The 18344-nt window shown below is 62.3% G+C and overlaps 3 protein-coding genes across 29 annotated transcripts in view; 2 read left to right on the forward strand and 1 right to left on the reverse strand.

The window, feature by feature from the left end:
* Nucleotides 1-476: 476 nt before the first annotated feature.
* ARHGDIG (Rho GDP dissociation inhibitor gamma) lies at nt 477-2809 on the forward strand. 2 transcript variants are annotated; one of them, XM_045382487.3, is made up of 6 exons: nt 477-640; nt 1558-1737; nt 1841-1924; nt 2112-2188; nt 2283-2346; nt 2435-2809. In XM_045382487.3, exons 1-6 carry the CDS (start codon nt 568-570, stop codon nt 2632-2634), a joined length of 678 nt encoding a protein of 225 aa, XP_045238422.1. In that variant the 5' UTR covers nt 477-567; the 3' UTR covers nt 2635-2809. The 2 variants fall into 2 exon arrangements, with proteins under 2 accessions (XP_045238422.1, XP_045238423.1); XM_045382488.3 differs by lacking the exon at nt 1841-1924.
* A 152-nt stretch (nt 2810-2961) lies between these two features.
* Nucleotides 2962-6924, forward strand: PDIA2 (protein disulfide isomerase family A member 2). 4 transcript variants are annotated; one of them, XR_012429562.1, is made up of 11 exons: nt 2962-3163; nt 4153-4359; nt 4425-4558; nt 4640-4777; nt 5083-5267; nt 5379-5504; nt 5611-5808; nt 6069-6189; nt 6270-6451; nt 6548-6658; nt 6781-6924. XR_012429562.1 is itself a non-coding variant. In XM_065537538.1 (11 exons), the coding sequence occupies exons 1-11, from the start codon at nt 2968-2970 to the stop codon at nt 6823-6825; spliced, it is 1575 nt and encodes a 524-aa protein (XP_065393610.1). In that variant the 5' UTR covers nt 2962-2967; the 3' UTR covers nt 6826-6924. The 4 variants fall into 4 exon arrangements, 2 of the variants coding, with proteins under 2 accessions (XP_065393610.1, XP_073884483.1); XR_010583933.1 differs by having other exon boundaries at nt 5151-5267; nt 6270-6443; nt 6781-6819; XM_065537538.1 differs by having other exon boundaries at nt 5151-5267.
* A 222-nt stretch (nt 6925-7146) lies between these two features.
* AXIN1 (axin 1) overlaps nt 7147-18344 on the reverse strand; it is a 76703-nt gene continuing 65505 nt past the window's right edge. For 12 of the 23 annotated variants that reach the window (XM_074028344.1, XM_074028340.1, XM_074028343.1 and 9 more), the window contains 5 exons: nt 17678-18207; nt 17100-17270; nt 13011-13256; nt 9146-9313; nt 7147-7938 (listed from right to left, as the gene is read on the reverse strand). In XM_074028344.1, coding sequence (XP_073884445.1) covers nt 7812-7938; nt 9146-9313; nt 13011-13256; nt 17100-17270; nt 17678-18207 — 1242 coding nt within the window. In that variant the 3' untranslated portion in view covers nt 7147-7811. Of the gene's footprint in view, nt 7939-9145; nt 9314-10857; nt 10966-13010; nt 13257-17099; nt 17271-17677; nt 18255-18344 lie in introns of all 23 variants that reach the window. The other 11 variants (XM_045382483.3, XM_045382481.3, XM_045382484.3 and 8 more) reach the window with 2 other exon arrangements.

The following is an 18344-nucleotide window of genomic DNA, read 5'->3' on the forward strand; positions in this document are numbered from 1 at the left end:
GGACCAGCCCCTCACCCCAAGGCTGGGCAGGCCCCAGGAGTACCCCTCCGCCCAGACAGAAGCTCCGACGGGGGAGGGGAAGGGGGAGCACGGTTCGGCCCCAGGTGTGGCCGCGGATAATGAGACCCTGGGGATGGGGGCGCACCTGCGCCTCGGCGCCCTGCAGAGGGTTTCCCAGGAGACCCCCACCCCCGCCAGGCTCCCGCCGCGCCGTGGGGGTGGGGCAGCGCTGCCGGCCAGAGCCGGGCACAGGCCAGGCGGGCGGCGGGGATCGTGACCGCGGCTGCATGCGTCCGCGTCCGGGAGCTTCTGTGCGGGGTACTGGCGCGCCGGCGGGGCGACCCGGGTGCCGGCGCCGTGCGGGCAACACGCGCGTCTCTGCGGGGCTGCGCGGGGTCCGCGAAGCGGCTGGGGGCGCGCGGCGCGGGCGCGGCGCTGGGCGCGGGGGGCGCTCCCGGCCGGGATGAGCTCACCGCAGTCGCGCCGGGGCTGAGCGCCGAGCGGGGCGGCGGCGGGGCGGGCGGCGGCTCCTCGGCGGCTCCGCGGCGGCCCGGGCCGCGCGCCACCATGCTGGGCCTGGACGCGTGCGAGCTGGGGGCGCAGCTGCTGGAGCTGCTCCGGCTGGCGCTGTGCGCCCGAGGTGAGCGGGCCGGGCAGGGGCCGGCGGCCAAGTGGGCGGGGGGCTCGGCTGGGTCTTAGCCCCGGGCGGGGAGCAGCCCCTCCCCCGCGGCAACTTTGGGGGCGCGCGTGGGGATCTCGCGGCGCAGACCCCCGGCCGGGGTCTGGCAGCGGTGGGGGACTTCATCCAGGCTCCACCCCTGTGGGGAAGGGAGCCAGGTGCTGACCGGTCCGCTTGTGAAGCCGCGGGGCTGGGACCCTCTCCCCCTGGGCACCGCCGCCTGGAGCCCCTCTCCCCTGGGTGGGGCTGGGGCTGGGGCTTGGGCTCAGGCTCCGTAGGGCGTGTGGTGATTCCCGAGAAGACTGGAGCGAAGTGGGCAGGGACTCAGAAACCCCTGCCCAGGGCACCAGGGAGAGGGGCTTCAGGAGACCACCAGCCCGGGGCACCATGGAAGGCGGCGCAGAGCCTGAGCCCAGGGATTTGGAGAGAGCGGCTCCCAGCCCCCCAGCACCATGGGGAGGAACTCCTAGACTGTGGGAAAGTGTTCAGAGACCCCGGCCCAGAGCAGGATGGTAGAGGGCCCCGGAGCTACCAGGGGCGGGGGCTGCTGAGGGCCGCTGCTCTCAAGCAGGTAGTCCCTGGCCCTGGGCTGCCCTCATTTGAAGTCTTACTCCCCCACCCTTTGGTCTTCGAGTCAAGGAAGGGGCCTTTGTGGACATCTGGGCCAGAGGAGCTGCAGGCTTGGTGGTTTCTGGAGGCCCCTCCTGAAGGTCTGGGTGCGGTGTGGCACCTCCCCAGGCCGCCTACCCTCTCCCAGAGGCTTCCCCTTGAGTCCCTTTGGGTAGTGGGAGGTACAGCTGGCCAGAGGGGGCTCCAGCCTGGTGCTGGAATGCCAGGGTCTGCTAGTGGCCACTACTCATGCCCCTCCCCATCCCCAGTCCTCCTGGCTGACAAGGAGGGTGGGCCACCAGCAGTGGACGAGGTGCTGGATGAGGCTGTGCCCGAGTACCGGGCGCCAGGGAGGAAGAGCCTCTTGGAGATCCGGCAGCTGGACCCGGACGACAGGAGCCTGGCCGAGTACAAGCGGGCGCTGCTGGGGCCCCTGCCACCGGCCGTGGGTATGGCAGGGGCCTGGGCTTGGAGGGCTGGGTCTGGGGGTGCTGGTGGGAAGCCCAGCGGGGGTGAGGGGGGGCATCCTGCAGACTTCCAGTTTCTCCTCAGACCCAAGCCTGCCCAATGTGCAGGTGACCAGGCTAACACTCTTGTCGGAGCAGGCTCCAGGGCCCGTCGTCATGGATCTCACAGGTAACTCGCAGGGTGCTGCACCCTGAACGCAGGTAGGGCCCTCCCAGGCACACTCCTGCACCCTTGAGTTCCACACCTTGGGCCATCACAATCACAGACCTCATGGGCACCACACCCCACGTGGGGGCTCCTGGAGCAGGTCTCAGCCTGTAGGGAGTTCCGACCCTAGCTGCAGTTTCCCCAATAGGGGACCTGGCTGTTCTGAAGGACCAGGTGTTTGTCCTGAAGGAAGGTGTTGATTACAGAGTGAAGATCACCTTCAAGGTGAGAGACAGGGCAGTGGGCAGAGGGGTTGGGGATGGGGGCAACAACCAGAGGCCTGGCCCCCAGAGGGAACTCCTAATGCCTCTTTTCCCAGGTCCACAGGGAGATTGTCAGCGGCCTCAAGTGTCTGCACCACACCTACCGCCGGGGCCTGCGCGGTGAGGGCAGCGGGTGGGGGGGGAACAGGGCGGGGGGGAGAAGTGGGGGGTGGACAGAGGACAGCCCTGATGCCCTCACCCTCCCTAGTGGACAAGACCGTCTACATGGTGGGCAGCTACGGCCCAAGCGCCCAGGAGTATGAGTTTGTGACTCCGGTGGAGGAAGCGCCGAGGGGTGCACTGGTGCGGGGCCCCTACCTGGTCGTGTCCCTCTTCACCGACGATGACAGGACGCACCACCTGTCCTGGGAGTGGGGTCTCCGCATCAGCCAGGACTGGAAGGACTGAACCCCCAGTCCTTGTCTCCCCCACCTCCCTCAGCTGCTGCACAGGGACTCCCAAGCATCCCCAGCACCCCTCGTGAGTGACCAGACCCTCCCCTGCTGCCCCTGCTCTGTCCCGGGACTCCCTGGGCCTGGCGCTGTCCCCTGAGCTGTCCCATTAAACGTGGCCCTGTCTCGGTGCCCTGCGTGTTGTCTCTTTCTGCCTCCCCTCCCGTGGGGGCTGGGGGGGCCGCACGGGCCTTATCTTTGCTGGAACCAGGCCTGTGTGCCACGTGGCAGCTGCTGCTTGGCTTCTGGCCCCCTTATCTGCCCCTGCCCCACGGGCCCTGGCAGCACCATGAGCCACCAGCTTCTGCCTGTACTGCTGCTGCTGCTCAGGGCTTCGTGCCCCTGGGGTCAGGAGCAGGGACCCAAGAGCCCCTCAGAGGAGCCTCCAGAGGAGGAAATCCCCAAGGAGGATGGGATCTTGGTGCTGAGCCGCCACACCCTGGGCCTGGCCCTGCGGGAGCACCCTGCCTTGCTGGTGGAGTTCTGTGAGTGCTGGGGCCAGTGGAGCTGGGGACCGGCGGAGACTAGCAGGGCCCACCTGGGGGCCCCACCCTTTGCCAGCAAATGCAGGGCATGTGCCTGAGAGAGGCCTCCCCGCAGGCACTTGCCCCCGCTGTGCCCAGAAGCTCTCTAGGAGGGTCCTGGGGGTCCGGTTGGGGCAGGCAGGAGCAGTGGTAGTACTGGGGGTACCCACAGGACATGAGCACCTGTACCTCCCTGCTCAGCCAGCGGCTGTGGTGCCCAAGTCGCCGCCTTGTCAGCCACTCCTCCAGCTGCCAGGGCATCCCACAGACTCTGCGGAGGCCCAGGCAGTGTTCAGGCTTTGGGGGCCCACACAGGTCCCCGATGCATGTGCTCTGTGGTCTTTCTACAACCCTTGACACAGATAGGAACCGTTCTTGCCTGGGAGGTCTTCACAGGCAGCCACATGGGCCTGGGAGCCCCAGCCTTACAGGGCAGGAAAGGGAGGGGTCTTTTCCTTTTTAGAAACGGAGTTCTGCTCTTGTTGCCCAAGCTGCAGTGCAATGGCATGATCTTGGCTCACTGCAACCTCCGCCTCCCAGGTTCAAGCGATTCTCCTGCCTCAGCCTCCCGAGTAGCTGGGATTACAGGCATACGCAACCAATCCTGGCTAATTTTTTTTTGTATTTTTAGTCGAGACGGGTTTTCTCCAGGTTGGCCAGGCTGGTCTCTAACTCCCAACCTCAGGTGATCTACCCGCCTCTGCCTCCCAAAGTGCTGGGATTACAGGCGCGGCTGTAGGGAGGGGGGTCTTTCAAGCCCCCCCAAGCCTTGTTGGTCCCTGTGCCGCAGCCGGGGGGCCACAAAGAGGCGCTGGCGCTCAGCTTGGCCATGGCCAGGGCTCAGGGCAGAATGGAGGAGCACGCTTGTTCCCTGCTGGGTTGTCAGGTGTGGAGAGGAGGGTGCTCCTGGGGTTGTGGTGGCCTGGGGCACTCACGGCCCCGTCCCCCAGATGCCCCGTGGTGTGGGCACTGCAAGGCCCTGGCCCCCGAGTACAGCAAGGCAGCTGCCCTGCTCGCGGCCGAGTCAACGGCGGTCACGCTGTCCAAGGTGGACGGGCCCGCGCAGCCCGAGCTGGCTGAGGAGTTCGGTGTGACGGAGTACCCTACGCTCAAGTTCTTCCGCAACGGGAACCGCACACACCCGGAGGAGTACACAGGTGCGGGCGCGGGCCGGTCGTTGGGGGGTGGTGGCCAGGCCCAGGCTGAGGGGGACTCCCTGCAGGACCACGGGAGGCTGAGGGCATTGCCGAGTGGCTGCGACGGCGGGTGGGGCCCAGTGCCATGCGGCTGGAGGACGAGGCGGCCGCCCAGGCGCTGATCGATGGCCGGGACCTGGTGGTCATCGGCTTCTTCCAGGTGAGCCACTGGGTGTGGGGAGCTGGGCCATGGGGGCAGTGACTGTGGAACCTGGTGGCCTCACAGGGCCGGGCCCTTCAGGACCTGCAGGATGAGGACGTGGCCACCTTCTTAGCCCTGGCCCGGGACGCCCTGGACATGACCTTTGGCCTCACGGACCGGCCGCGGCTCTTTGAGCAGTTTGGCCTCACCAAGGACACCGTGGTTCTCTTCAAGAAGGTAGGTCAGGCCGGGCGCGGTGGCTCAAGCCTGTAATCCCAGCACTTTGGGAGGCCGAGACGGGCGGATCACGAGGTCAGGAGATCGAGACCATCCTGGTTAACACGGTGAAACCCCGTCTCTACTAAAAAATTCAAAAAATTAGCCGGGCGCGGTGGTGGGCGCCTGTAGTCCCAGCTACTCGGGAGGCTGAGGCAGGAGAATGGTGTGAACCCGGGAGGCGGAGCTTGCAGTGAGCTGAGATCCGGCCACTGCACTCCAGCCCGGGCGACAGAGCGAGACTCTGTCTCAAAAAAAAAAAGAAGGTAGGTCAGGCCCAGGCGTGGGTTGAGGTCCGGCTGCAGCGCTCATTGACCCATCTGCTGCTGTCCAGTTTGATGAGGGGCGGGCAGACTTCCCAGTGGATGAGGAGCTTGGCCTGGACCTGGGGGATCTGTCGCGCTTCCTGGTCACACACAGCATGCACCTGGTCACGGAGTTCAACAGCCAGGTACGTAGGCTGCAGTGCCTGGGCTGGGGGTGTCCCAGGGTGGAGGAGTCCAGGGATGGGGGTGCCTAGGCTGGGGGTCCTGTGGAGTCATGAGCACCCTCCCTACTGTAGACATCTCCCAAGATCTTCGCGGCCAGGATCCTCAACCACCTGCTGCTGTTTGTCAACCAGACCCTGGCTGCTCACAGGGAGCTCCTAGCCGGCTTTGGGGAGGCAGCTCCCCACTTCCGGGGGCAGGTACTGGGGTCCGGGGTGAGGGGCAGCTGGATGGCGGCAGGTACTGGGGTCCGGGGAAAGGGGCAGCTGGACGGTGGCCGGTGCCAGTGTGGACTCCTGGCCTCAGGTGCTGTTCGTGGTGGTGGACGTGGCGGCTGACAATGAGCACGTGCTGCAGTACTTTGGCCTCAAGGCTGAGGCAGCCCCCACCCTGCGCTTCATCAACGTTGAGACCACTAAAAAGTACGCGCCTGTGGATGGGGGCCCTGTCACCGCAGCTTCCGTCACTGCTTTCTGCCACGCAGTCCTCAACGGCCAAGTCAAGGTCCGCTGCAGACTGCTCATAGAGGGAGGGGAACCCTGACCTCATCTACCAGCCTGGCAGGGGGTGGGAACAGCAGCTCTCAGACCCCCACCCCTGCAGTCCCCGCAGAGGAGCCCCTAACTCCGCCGAGGAGCCCCCAACTCTGCAGAGGACCTCCCAACTCTGCAGAGGACCTCCCTCCCCCCCAAGCCCCACAGAAGGCCTCCCCCCTGAGCCCTGCAGAGGACCCCTAGCAAAGCGCCTGGCCTGGTCTCCCCCAGCCCTATCTCCTGAGCCAGGAGGTACCCCCTGACTGGGATCAGCGGCCAGTGAAGACCCTCGTGGGCAAGAATTTTGAGCAGGTGGCTTTTGACGAAACCAAGAATGTGTTTGTCAAGTTCTGTGAGTGCTGAGGGAGGCACGGGGTGTGTGGGCTGGGCAGGGGGTGCCCAGATGGCCGTGCTCAATGGCCCCTGTCCTAGACGCCCCATGGTGCACCCATTGCAAGGAGATGGCCCCTGCCTGGGAGGCGCTGGCTGAGAAGTACCAAGACCATGAGGACATCATCATTGCTCAGCTGGATGCCACGGCCAACGAGCTGGACGCCTTCGCCGTGCACAGCTTCCCTACCCTCAAGTACTTCCCAGCAGGGCCAGGTCGGAAGGTATGGGGGACAGGTGCCTGGGGAAGCTGGGATGCCATCCTCCTGGGCATGGGGCTGGGCCTGGCCTGTCCTCCAGAGCCTCCTGCCTCTCCTCAGGTGATTGAATATAAAAGCGCCAGGGACCTGGAGACCTTGTCCAAGTTCCTGGACAACGGGGGCGCGGTGCCCACGGAGGAGCCCACGGAGGAGCCGGCAGCCCCGTTCCCGGTGGGTGTCCCTAAGCCAGGGCTCCAGGCCTCTGCACAAACCGTCTTTACACGGGGCTGGTGGGGCGGGGGCAGGGGTAGGCTGGGAGCAGAGCTCCGAGCTGTACTTGTGACCCGTTCTAGGAGCCACGGGCCAACTCAACCGTGGGGTCCAAGGAGGAGCTGTAGCTACCCCCGTGTCACTCCCCTCCTCACCGCTGGACAGGAGGGCACCTCCTTGGGTGCTGGAGGGAGCTGTGCATTGTGAATAAAGAGCTTGGTTCTGGACTGTGTGTGCCTGATCCCTCAGCAAGGCTGGCCTGATGCAGCTCTGCCCAGACGCGGGCTCCTGGGAAGGAAGGTGGAGCACGTTCATGCTCTAGCTTGGCCAGCCTCTGAGTCACAGGACGACCCCCATGCCTGCTGGAGGCCAGCATGACCTTAACCACAGGGGCTGAGGCTGGGAGACCCAGGCCAGGCCCCACTGGCAGCAGACACACCACAGCCAGGGCAGGTTCAAAAACAGTTTTATTTATTATCCAAGTACCTTTGAAAAGATAATTGTACAAGTGTCATCGCATGAAAAACAGACCTGGGCAGCCCCTGCTGGCCCTGGCCTGAGAAATGTACATATTTACATGGGCCCTCAGAAAGGAGGACCCGGGACCGCGCAGCCGGCAGCTGGAGGCAGGTGCAGTACCCCGTCGCCGGCTCACACAGTGGCAGGCAAGAGACAAGCTGTGTTGAAGGCACTCGGTGGCGAGTACAATTGACAGAGGCCCTGCAGGCCTCTGCGCCCAGGCCTGGGGCTGCGCCCAGCCAGACCAGGGTACGTGGGCAAATCCCAGAGGGAAAAACAGATCCCAGCACACGTGCCCAGGGGAGGCGCCGGGGCGTCGCTTGAAGCCGGCAGCAGGGACCCTGGCTGCCCCACTTGGGCTAGGCCCTCCAAGTATTGCTATGGGGAGTGTCCGGCTGCCTCCTCGGGGGCAGGACAGAAGCCTGTGGACCACGCGGAGGGACCCCTACCCACCCAGACACGGTCAGACTGCAGGGGTGGGCGGCGCCCCCACGCTGTTCTCTATCGGGCTCCTGAGTACGAGGTCATCCGCCTGGCTGTGACACCTGTGCCCACCGAGGGCCTCGCCTGGTGCAGCGGTCAGCCCGCCAGCTGGTCAGTCCACCTTCTCCACTTTGCCAATTATCTTCTCCTCAAAGACGGGCAGGACGGCCTCATCCTCTCGAACCTCCTCGAACACCACCCCACAGTCAAACTCGTCGCTCACTTTCTTGAAGTAGTATCTGCAGGATGGAGGTGAGGAGCACAGTGAGCAGGCAGTGCCGCAGATGGGAGGAGGCCTGTGGCGGGGACGGCGTGTCCACACCCCCATCCCCAGGAGCCTCCTGTCCATGCCCCACCGCCCCCACCACTCCCACCACGTGCGCCCCTCCCAGGGCAACAGTGAACAGTGCAATGACCGCATGTGGGTGAAGTGGCAGCTACAGGGGGTGAGTTTACTGCCTGCTGGGAGGCACCCTACAGCCCCCTAGGAGTACCTGCCCCAGCCTCTCAGGAGGTGCAGGGGGGAAGTGGATGGGTGTGGGGTATCTGCTTCCCAAGGGCTGAGCCCTGTCATGGAAGTGACCCCGACTGGGGCCCTCCCTCAGCACCACATCTGCAGACACAGTCCACGGGTGTCTGCAGTCGCTTGTGGACAGAGGGAACCACCTCTGCCAGGCTCTTGTGGTCAGGCCCCCTCTGCTCACCCCCCAGTGCTCACTCAGGAGCCTCCAAGACTGGCTGCAGGCAGGCCCTCAGGGCTGAGGGGCCCAGGCCCAATGAACGTTGGTAGGATGGGGCCTGGCTTTTCAGTTGGGCAAAAGGAGCTGAATCCAGAGCCTAGAGACAAGGCTGGCCCAGGGGAGCCCGACACAAGGTTCAGACCATTGTTGTCTGGGCCTCTGGCTGTTTTCTCACCCCGAAGCTGAGGGCCCTGGAAGGAGTCCCTTAGGGACCCTCTCAGTCCTGTGGGGCCGAAGGCCTGAGGCCATCCTCAGCCCAGGGCTTGGAGAACTGGCGTAGGTGCAGATGAGGGACAGGAGCTGAAACAGCCGGAAAGCCTTTTTTTTTTTTTTTTTGGATAGAGACGGAGTCTCGCTCTGTCATCCAGGCTGGAGTTCTGGGGAGCAGTGGTGCGATCTCGGCTCACTGCAACCTCCGTCTCCTGAGTTCAAGCAATTCTGCCTCAGCCTCCCAAGTAAATGGGATTACAGGCACCCGCCACCACGCCTGGCTAATTTCTTTTGTATTTTTAGTAGAGAGAGGATTTCACCATGTTACCCAGGCTGGTCTCGATCTCCTGAGCTCAGGCAATCTGCCGGTCTCTGCCTCCCAAAATGCCAGGATTACAGAAGTGAGGCACCATGCCTGGCTAGAAACCCTCTTTTTCGTACTGCTGGGCACCCACGCACCCCTGCAGGGAGTGGGCACCCCAGCCCTCACACTCACCTGTAGCTGCCCTTTTTGGTCAGCAGCTCCTTGAACTGGCCCAGGGTGACAGCGCGGCCCCTCACCAGGGTGCGGTAGGGGATAGGCTCCCCACAGAAGTAGTATGCCACAACGATGCTGTCACACGGCTGGGCACTCCCGCCGCCCGCCTTCCTCTGCGATCTCGTCCTGGGGAAAGAGATGCAGCAGTGGTCCCTGGTTTTGGACTGAGGTCCCACAGGGTGCCTCCTGCTGGCCTCAGGCTGCCAGCAAAGGGTGGGGCAGGCCTGCAAACACCTGGGGCCCCAGGCCCCACTGCCCCCCCGCCGCAGCATCTCAATCTGGGGTCTACTCCACCAGCAGTGGAGTCTGACTCCACTCACTGGCAGCACAAAGGTCTCCCCGCTGCCTCACAGCCCCACCCTCGACTGGACAGGGCCTGGCCACTGGGCGCACTGCAGCTCTCACCTCTAGGATGGCAGGGCAGGCTGCATGGCTCCTATGCCAGGAAGACCTACGGCCCCCAAACCTTAAAAACATCTCAAGGGCAGGGATTGGACAAACAGAACTATGCACGATTTCTGGATGAGCCTGACCCCACAGTGAAGTCTGTCCCAGGACTGTTGCGGGTGCGGCCAGCAGGCCCTTCAGAGGGGGTGGGGCTGGCACCGTCTCCTGCCCAGGCTGAGCTGGGCCCTCCTCTTACAGGGGCTGTGCTTCCACTCACACCCTCTGCTTGGCTCCCCTGCCACCACCTGTCCCTCAGATGACTCCAGAAGCTGCCCCTGGCCCACTGGGGTTCAGGCCTCGGGCCTCCTGCTGGCTGCGTGCACTAGAGGCTGCCAGAGTCGACATCATGGCAGGAAGGCCTCACGGCCACCTCAGCCAGGTGACCGTCCACTTCGCACACCAGGGCCCCCACCCACCTGCATTCTTGGACTTTCTCCCAGAGCCACATCCTTGCAGCCCCCTGGAGCCAGGCCCATAGGAGAATGAGCCAACATGTGGGGGCTGCCCCAAGGACGGGTGAAGGCCCCTCCAAGACCCCCTAGAGGATGACAGCCACAACAAACCTGCATCTGGGGCAAGCCTGGTAAGGCCTGGGGGACCCCTGTTCTCAAGGCCCCTTTTGGGATATGCCCCTCCTGCCACCTTGAGCACACAAAGGCGCCACTGACACAGCCCATGTGGGATCACGTGGTATGGACACAGTAAGCCTTTCTCACGGGCTCGGAGTGGTCAGCACTGCAGGTGGGAGCAGAGCCCTGACTCACGGACTGCACGGACTGGACAGACGCACATAGTTGAGACCCACACTGCAAGCTGACGCACCTCGCGCACCTCAACACCTGCAGCCCCGACCCTGCTCAAGCCAGGTCTGCGGGGACCAGCCAGTTCCAAGCCGGGTGGGGCCAGGGGCAGGGGTAGGTCTCTGCCCCACAAGGGGCCTCCCATGACACCTGTGTGGATACAGGGCTGGCTGTGCCCAGGCCTCCAGCCGGGCCTGTTGGTCACTTATCGTCATGCTGGACAGTCAGCATCTCCTCTGATGGAGACGGGAGAAGGCTCTTGGGCAGCTTGGAGTCTGATGCCGTGGGACCCTCTCCTGCCACAGCTGCTTCTCAGCGTGGTACCTGAGCTCAGGCCCCAGGACGGCAGCTCTACCATGGGACCTGGCTTGAGACGCCTGGGCTGGGTGGGCAGGACCAGGAGGACCCTCAGGACGCACGTACTCTGTCTCGGAGAGCTCCATGTCCGACACGGCTGGTACCACGCGCAGCACTGGCGCGCACGCTGGCCTGACGCAGGCGCGTCCCCGCCGCATAACCTCCTGCACATACCTAGGGAACAACCCGCGTCAATGGTGGCTGCGCCGGCGGCCACCAGCCCTGGGGAAGGAGCCTCGACCAATGCTGCCGCGCAGGGACAGACGGAGCATGAAGGGGCTGTACAACCTGCCCCGTGAAGGCTCCAGTTTGCAGGGTGGACAAGACACCAAACCCCCTCCTAGGCCTCAGTGGTGCCAGACACTGCAGCACACTCCACACTCACGATCTGGGTACCAACCCCCCTGTTCCCCAGACCGCACTTTGGGGAGCTTCTGATCTGGGGTCCTGGGATCCTACCACCTCATCCCCTCTGGTGGGACGCCATCTCCTCCCGAGAGCCTGTCCTTGGGTCTCTGGCATGAATTCCCCACCAATGGCGTGGACACTGGCTCTGGGGTGTGGCAACTCTGTCTGCACCTCAGGGAGGCTGAGAGCCCCCCGGCGCCACAACTGAGGCCATCCTGGGGCAGCACGGCAGCTCCTCTCACGTGGACACCTCCACCGGGGTGCACTGGGCGACCCTGATGGTAGTTTCTACTCTACAGCCCGACAGGGCCCAGCACCCGACCTGCCTCTGGGCCTTCACTCCAAGTCTCCACAGCTTCTCGCAAAAACATGTGTCCCCTGGACAGACAAACCCAGCAACTCTGGGTTTCCCCACAGCATCCAAACAGGGGCAGGAAGGTCGTGTCTCAGAACGGCGGCAATGGTTCCACGGCTCAGCGGGCATCCCCTGCCATCATGTAGGGCCTGTGGGTGCCCGGGGAAAGGGCAGATGCAACTCGAGAGACCCCTGCTCAGCCCAACAAGGGGGCTCAGGAAGCCCCAGCAGGAGAGCACACAGGCCCAGGGCCTTGAACCTGCTGCACATGATGCCCACCCCCGGCTCATCTGCCAGCCCGGTCACACGCCCCAGCTCCGAGCACCACACACCAGGCTCCTGCATGGCACGGGGCTCTGGCTCCTTGTTGGCTGAACAAGATCACAGGGTCACAGACGTTTGGCCATAAAGTGATCACCCTTTGGGTTTGAGGTAACTGTGACCCTCTCTGGCCCCAGAGCTGTCATTAGGCTGAAACTTTAATGACTTGAGACCACACAGGCTTTCGGCTGGGAAGGGTCTGAACCCTGATGCTGGTTTGGCAGAATAGGGCCCCTGGCCCCAGCCTCCCTGGAGTGGCACAGCCCCAAAGCTGGAGGCCCAGGAGGTGGGCCTGGACCCCAGGCCCCAGGTGACCCAAGGTGGACAGGAGGAGCTGGTGACCTCTGAAGGCAACCATGGCCTCTGTGACCACAGCCCCAGGGCCTGCATGAGCTACAGGCTCCCAGGACCCTCACAGAGACCCTGATGTGTGAGGAATTCCAATGACCCAGGATGGCCGAGAAAACTGGCCTCAAGAGCAAAAAGCTGAAAGTGGAGAAGGCAGGTTCTGGCCTGCAGCAAAAACGCTGCCGGAACAAAGGGGCGGCCTCGCTGCAGCCCAGGGAGAAGCCAGCCTGCTCTGGGGAGAGAACAGGGTCTGGCTACTGGGGCCCAGAAGGCCAAGGAAGGCTTAGCGAGGAGGGGCTGGGGGCTGGACGTCCAGGATGACAACTCTACATCTGCACAGGTTGCAGACCCACGTAGTTTTCCAACCGCGTAAAGCCACTCAGGGCTCGTGGGGTGCGATTGTCAAGAGGCAGCCGCCATGCCCCAGGACCCCTGTCTCAAAGCCCAGGCTGCCCAGCAGTCAGCAGCCTCTGGCTGGGACCAGTGTTCCCCACACACTGGGGCCCTGCAGACGCGGCTCAGGTTCAGGAAGGACCCCCCTCCACAAGAGCAGTGAGCACAGAGGCCTTGGGTGTGTGAAAGCTCCGGCCCCAGCCCTCCGTCCACCGCAGGGTCGCCTGCCACATGGCTCCTCAGTGGTTCTCAGTGGAAGGAAGGGCCCAGTATGGCTGGGCGACACCAGAGGGCCGTTTTTCCCCTGAAGACCTCAGGCCTTGGGGAGCTTCAGCCCTAGGAATGGTGCTGTGGTAACTCCCAAGACCCACCCCACCCCACGATGCAGCCGTACCTCTGTTTGGAGGGTGCCCGGCTGGCTCTCTTTTCTTCCTCCTCCAGACGTCGGCGCGCCTCCTCCAGCTGGGTTAGGGGGTTGGGAGCTGGGTGGGGTGGCATCGTGGGGTCTTGGATGAAGAGGTGGGAGGGCTGCACGGAGGTCCGGAGCTGAGGGCCGGCCCAGGGGTGCACGGCCCCGGGGCGCTCAAGGGACAAGGGTCTGGAGTTCTCATGGGGCTGTGGCTTCCTTGTCCCTGAGGACCTTGGGGAACAAGAGAACAAGCTGTGGCTGTGGCCAACACCCTGGCCAGGTGGCCTGGTGGGGCTACACCCATCTCACAAGGGTAGCCTCCTTCAGGGGTAGGATAGGATGGGCTACTGGGGAGGCCGGGCGCGGTGGCTCAAGCCTGTAATCCCAGCACTTTGGGAGGCCGAGGCGGGCGGATCACAAGGCCAGGAGATCGAGACCACAGTGAAACCCCGTCTCTACTAAAAATACAAAAAATTAGCCGGGCGCGGTGGCGGGCGCCTGTAGTCCTAGCTACTCAGGAGGCTGAGGCAGGAGAATGGCGTGAACCCAGGAGGCGGAGCTTGCAGTGAGCCGAGATTGCGCCACTGCACTCCAGCCTGGGCGACAGAGCGAGACTGTGTCTCAAAAAAAAAAAAAAAAAAAAAAAAAAAAAAAAAAAAAGGATGGGCTACTGGGGCCTGGCCACCAAGACACATGGATGTCCTCCTCAGACCACACAATAAAAACATCCCGGCCGGGCACAATGCCTCACGCCTATAATCCCAGCAGTTTGGGAGGCTGAGGTGGGCGATCACCAGAGGACGGGAGTTTGAGATCAGCCTAACATGGTGAAACCCCGTCCCTACTAAATATACAAAAGTAGCCGGGCGCCTGTAATCTCTGCTACTCTGGAGGCTAAGGCCAGAGAATGGCTCGAACTGGGGAACTGGAGGTTACAGTGAGCCAGGATCACGCCACTGCACTCCGGCCTAGGTGACAGAGTGAGGCTCGGTCTCAGAAAAAAAAAGACAACAAAAAACCATCCCTGATTTGCCTGTAATCCCAATCCTCTGGGAGGCCAAGGTGGGCGGATCGCCTAAGGTCAGGACTTCAAGAAGAGCCTAGCCAACATGGCGAAACGATGACTCTACTCAAAAAATACAGAAAATTAGCCAGGTGTGGTGGTGGATACCAGTAATTCCAGTTACTCGAGAGGCTGAGGCAGGAGAACTGCTTGAACCTGGGAGGCAGAGGTTGCAGTGAGCTGAGATTGCACCACTGCACTCCAGCCTAGGAAAGAGTGAGACTCCATCTCAAAAAAAAACAAAAAAAACAAAACAAACAAACAAACAAAAAAACTGGCCAGGCACGGTAATCCCAGCACGTTGGGAGGCCGAGGCGGGTGGATCACCTGAGGTCAGGAGTTCAGGACCAGCCTGCCCAACATGGTGAAACCCTGTTTCTACAAAAATACCAAGTTTACTGGGCATGATGTTGGGCGCCTGTAATCCCAGCTACTCGGGAGGCTTAGGCAGGAGAATCGTTTGAACCGGGGAGGTGGAGGGTGCAGTGAGTTGAGACCGGCCTATTGTACTCCAGCCTGAGCAACAGGAGCAAAACTCCATCTCAAGAAACAAAAAAGGCTGAGCGCAGTGGCTCACGCATGTAATCCCAGCACTTTGGGAGGCCGAATCACAAGGTCAAGAGATGGAGACATCCTAGCCAACATGGTGAAACCCCATCTCTACTAAAAATACAAAAATTAGCCGGGCGTGGTAGTGCACGTGCTGTAGTCCCAGCTACTTGAGAGGCTAAAGCAGGAGAATCGCCTGAACCCAGGAAGCGGAGGTTGCAGTGAGCCGAGGTTGTGCCACTGCACTACAGCCTGAGCAACACAGTGCAACTCTGTCTCAAAAAAAAAAAAAATCCTTTCATGGTGACTTTTTTCTTTTTTTGAGACGGAGTTTTGCTCTTGTTGCCCAGGCTGGAGTGCGGTGGCGTGATTTCGGCTCACTGCAATCTCCGCCTCCCGGGTTCAAGCGATTCTACTGCCTCAGCCTCCCTAGTAGCTGTGATTACTGGCAACCGCCACCACACATGGCTAACTTTTTGTATTTTTTTTTAGTAGAGATGGGGTTTTGCATCCATTAACATTTGCATCCATTTAACAGCTTTACTGGGATATAAATTATATACTAATCCTAGGGGCCGAGGCTGCAGTGAACTGTGTAATTGCACCATTGCACTTCAGCCAGGGTGACAGAGAGACTCTGTCTCAAAAAATAACAAAAAAAAGTCTTAATGAATAAAAATTATAAATATGTTTCAAAGTAGAACGTATTAATACTTATCCTAAAATATGGGACATGCAGTATTTAGTATATACAGCTATATAAAAAAAGGATTCGGATGGGCGCAGTGGTTCATGCCTGTAATCCCAGCACTCTGGGAGGCCGAGGCGGGTGGATCACCAGAGGTCGGGAGTTCGAGATCAGCCTAACATGGTCACCCCCTCCGCTGTCTCTACTAAAAATACAAAAATCAGCCGGGCGTGGTGGCACACACCTGTAATCCCAGCTACTCAGGAGGCTGAGGCAAGAGAATCGCTGGAACCCGGGAGGGGGAGGCTGCAGTTAGCCAAGACTGCACCACTGCACTCCAGCCCAGGGGGCAGAGCTAGACTCTGTCTCAAAAAAACAAAAACAACAACAACAAAAAAAAACGCCAGGCGCGGTGTCTCACGCCTGTAATCCCAGCACTTTGGGAGGCCAAAGCAGGCGGATCATGAGGTCAGGAGATCGAGACCATCCTGGCTAACACGGTGAAACCCCGTCTCTACTAAAAATACAAAAAATTAGCTGGGCGTGTGGTGGGCACCTGTAATCCCAGCTACTCGGGAGGCTGAAGCAGAAGAATGGCGTGAACCCAGGAGGCAGAGCTTGCAGTGAGCTGAGATTGCACCACTGCACTCCAGCCTGGGCGACAGAGCGAGACTCCGTCTCAAAAAAAAAAAGATTCGAAGGCCAGGAGTGGTGACTCTCATGCCTGTAATCCCAGCATTTTGGGAGGCCAAGGTGGGAGGATCGCTTGAGACCCACCTGGGCAACACACTGAGACCCCTATCTCTACAAAAAATGAGCCAGGCATGGTGCTGTGCACCTCCGTTCCCTCAGGAGTCCCAGAAAAACGACGAGCCCGTCCCCATCCCAGTCAGCACCGATGGGGACCCCAAGGCCTCGTGGGACGGGCTTCCAACACAGGCAGAAGCACCGCGCCCCAGGCGCTCAGCTGCCTCAAAAGTTCTCACCAAGTAATGTGGAGGGAGGTGCACCCTGGCTAGGGTCTGGGTGTGGGGGGGCAGATGAGGATCTAAGACCGAGAAAGCTGGGGCCACCTACCCACCAGGGCTGACACTTCCCAGCTGACCTGCCTCTGACCACGACGGGAAAATGGGGGGCACCACCTCTGTGGGGCCCCTGGCCCTCCTGCTGGGTTCTGGGCACAAGTGCAGGCCAAGGAGGCGAGCAGGGGCAACACCAAGACCAGCCCGGCGGGCAGCGGCAGGGGCTGGACCTGTGGTGCCAGGGCCTTGCTCCACACCTATACGAGGCCTCTGCCCTGCTGGGAGGAGAGTAGTGCTCAGGCTACACAAGAGCCTTTCCCAGCCCTCAGCAGGATGGCCAGGTGTGAGCACAGAAGGCTTCTCCATGGGTGCCCTGGGAGTGATGGCCAGCGGTGGCCTTCCCAGGTGACTTAGGTCATTCTCATGTGGGGGTCAGACTGGAAATGACCTCCCGAGAGCATCTGTGCTACCTGTGGGGTGACAGCCACGTTGGCTTCCCTCCCGCTCAGGGCTTCAGGGACAGTCTCTCTCTGGGGACACGAGATTTTCCTCCTGGAGACGTTAGGCCTCTCTCCCAGGCCCAGGGAGCCTGCTGGAGGATGCCCAGGAGAGTGCCCCAGTGAGAGGGGAAGTGTGAGGCATCAGAGGCGACACTCGCCGCACACACTGAAGCCGCACACACTGAAACTGTGCGGAGGCCAGAAGCGGCAAAGCAGGCCCCACGAGGCTGGCTGTGTGTGGGGGGTGCTCACCCGTGGCCGGTCCTGCGGTGCCTGCTGATCTCCTTCTCCCCCTCAATGATCCACTGCATGATCTTCTGGTTCTTCTCTGCATCCTCCGAGGCACCTGGCATCTCAGCGCTGGCGCTCTTCCCTGACTCGGCCTTCTTGGCATTTCTTTTGCACGCCATGCCCGCCTTCCCACTGCAAAGGCAACAGCAAGAGTGGCGAGTCGCCCTGGCCTCCCGTGGCTGAGGCTGTGCCCCCACCCGGCCTCTGTAAGGCTCCCGCGGCACAGCAGCTGCCTGCTGGCTGTCCTGGTGCTGCCCAGGGTGTTTCCTCTTTAAACACACAGGCGGTCACTGCTCATCCCTGAAGACTGAGGGTCAGTGGGAGCCAGGGTCGGGCTGTGGCCCCTGATCTTCATCTCCCACCTGAGGTCACGGCGTGGACTCCCCTGACCCGGGGCCCAGCCCACTCCCTCCAGCAGAGAGGGCTCCTGCCTGTTGCTGGTGGTCCTGGATTTCCTGAGTTTTACAGGGAGGTTCTGGCCTTCAACAGGGACACAGCCTCACCCCGAGCCCCCTCCTCACTGACAGGCACCTGCTCACCTGTGGGCCAGGCCATCGCTAGCGTTGGGGGCAGCGCCCACACTCTCTGAGTAGCCTCGGGACTTTGCCCCATGGCTGTGTGGTTCCGGACCCCACGCGAAGCTGCTCTGGGCCCTGCGGGCAGCCTCGGCCTCCACCTGCTCCTTGGGTCGGGCTGTGCTGTGGTGGACGTGGTGGTGGACGTGTCGGTGGTGGTGCAGGCCGGCCGCGTCCAGCTTCACCCCTGACTTGGGCGCATGCTTCCCGTGCCCCGAGGCGGCACTCCCCAGTGCCACCGGCATCTTGGCCATGTGCCCACTGTCCGGGGAGCGGTGGCCAGGCCCAGGTGACTGGCGGCCAGGTGTCCTCAGCACACGCTGTACGTGCTCGTCCAGGATGCTCTCGGGGTTCTCCTCGTGTGCATCCCGGAGCCCGGCACAGCCCACGTCCACACAGCGGGGTGGGAAGTGGTGCCAAGCAGGGGCAGGAGGCAGCTTGTGACACGGCCCTGGGAGCCCTGAGGATGGATCGCCGTCCTCACCTTCCTCCTCCTGTGTGGGGACAAGCAGCACCATCACCTCTCAGCACCAGCTGCACACTTGGGGAAAACAGAAAGCATCAGGCCTGGCCCAGCAGCCCCCAGAGATGCCGTCCCAGCCCAAGGTGGCTGGGAGCCCCTCCCCGCCAG

The sequence above is a fragment of the Macaca fascicularis genome, chromosome 20 (assembly GCF_037993035.2).
Source record: "Macaca fascicularis isolate 582-1 chromosome 20, T2T-MFA8v1.1".
Classification (NCBI taxonomy): Eukaryota; Metazoa; Chordata; class Mammalia; order Primates; family Cercopithecidae; genus Macaca; species Macaca fascicularis.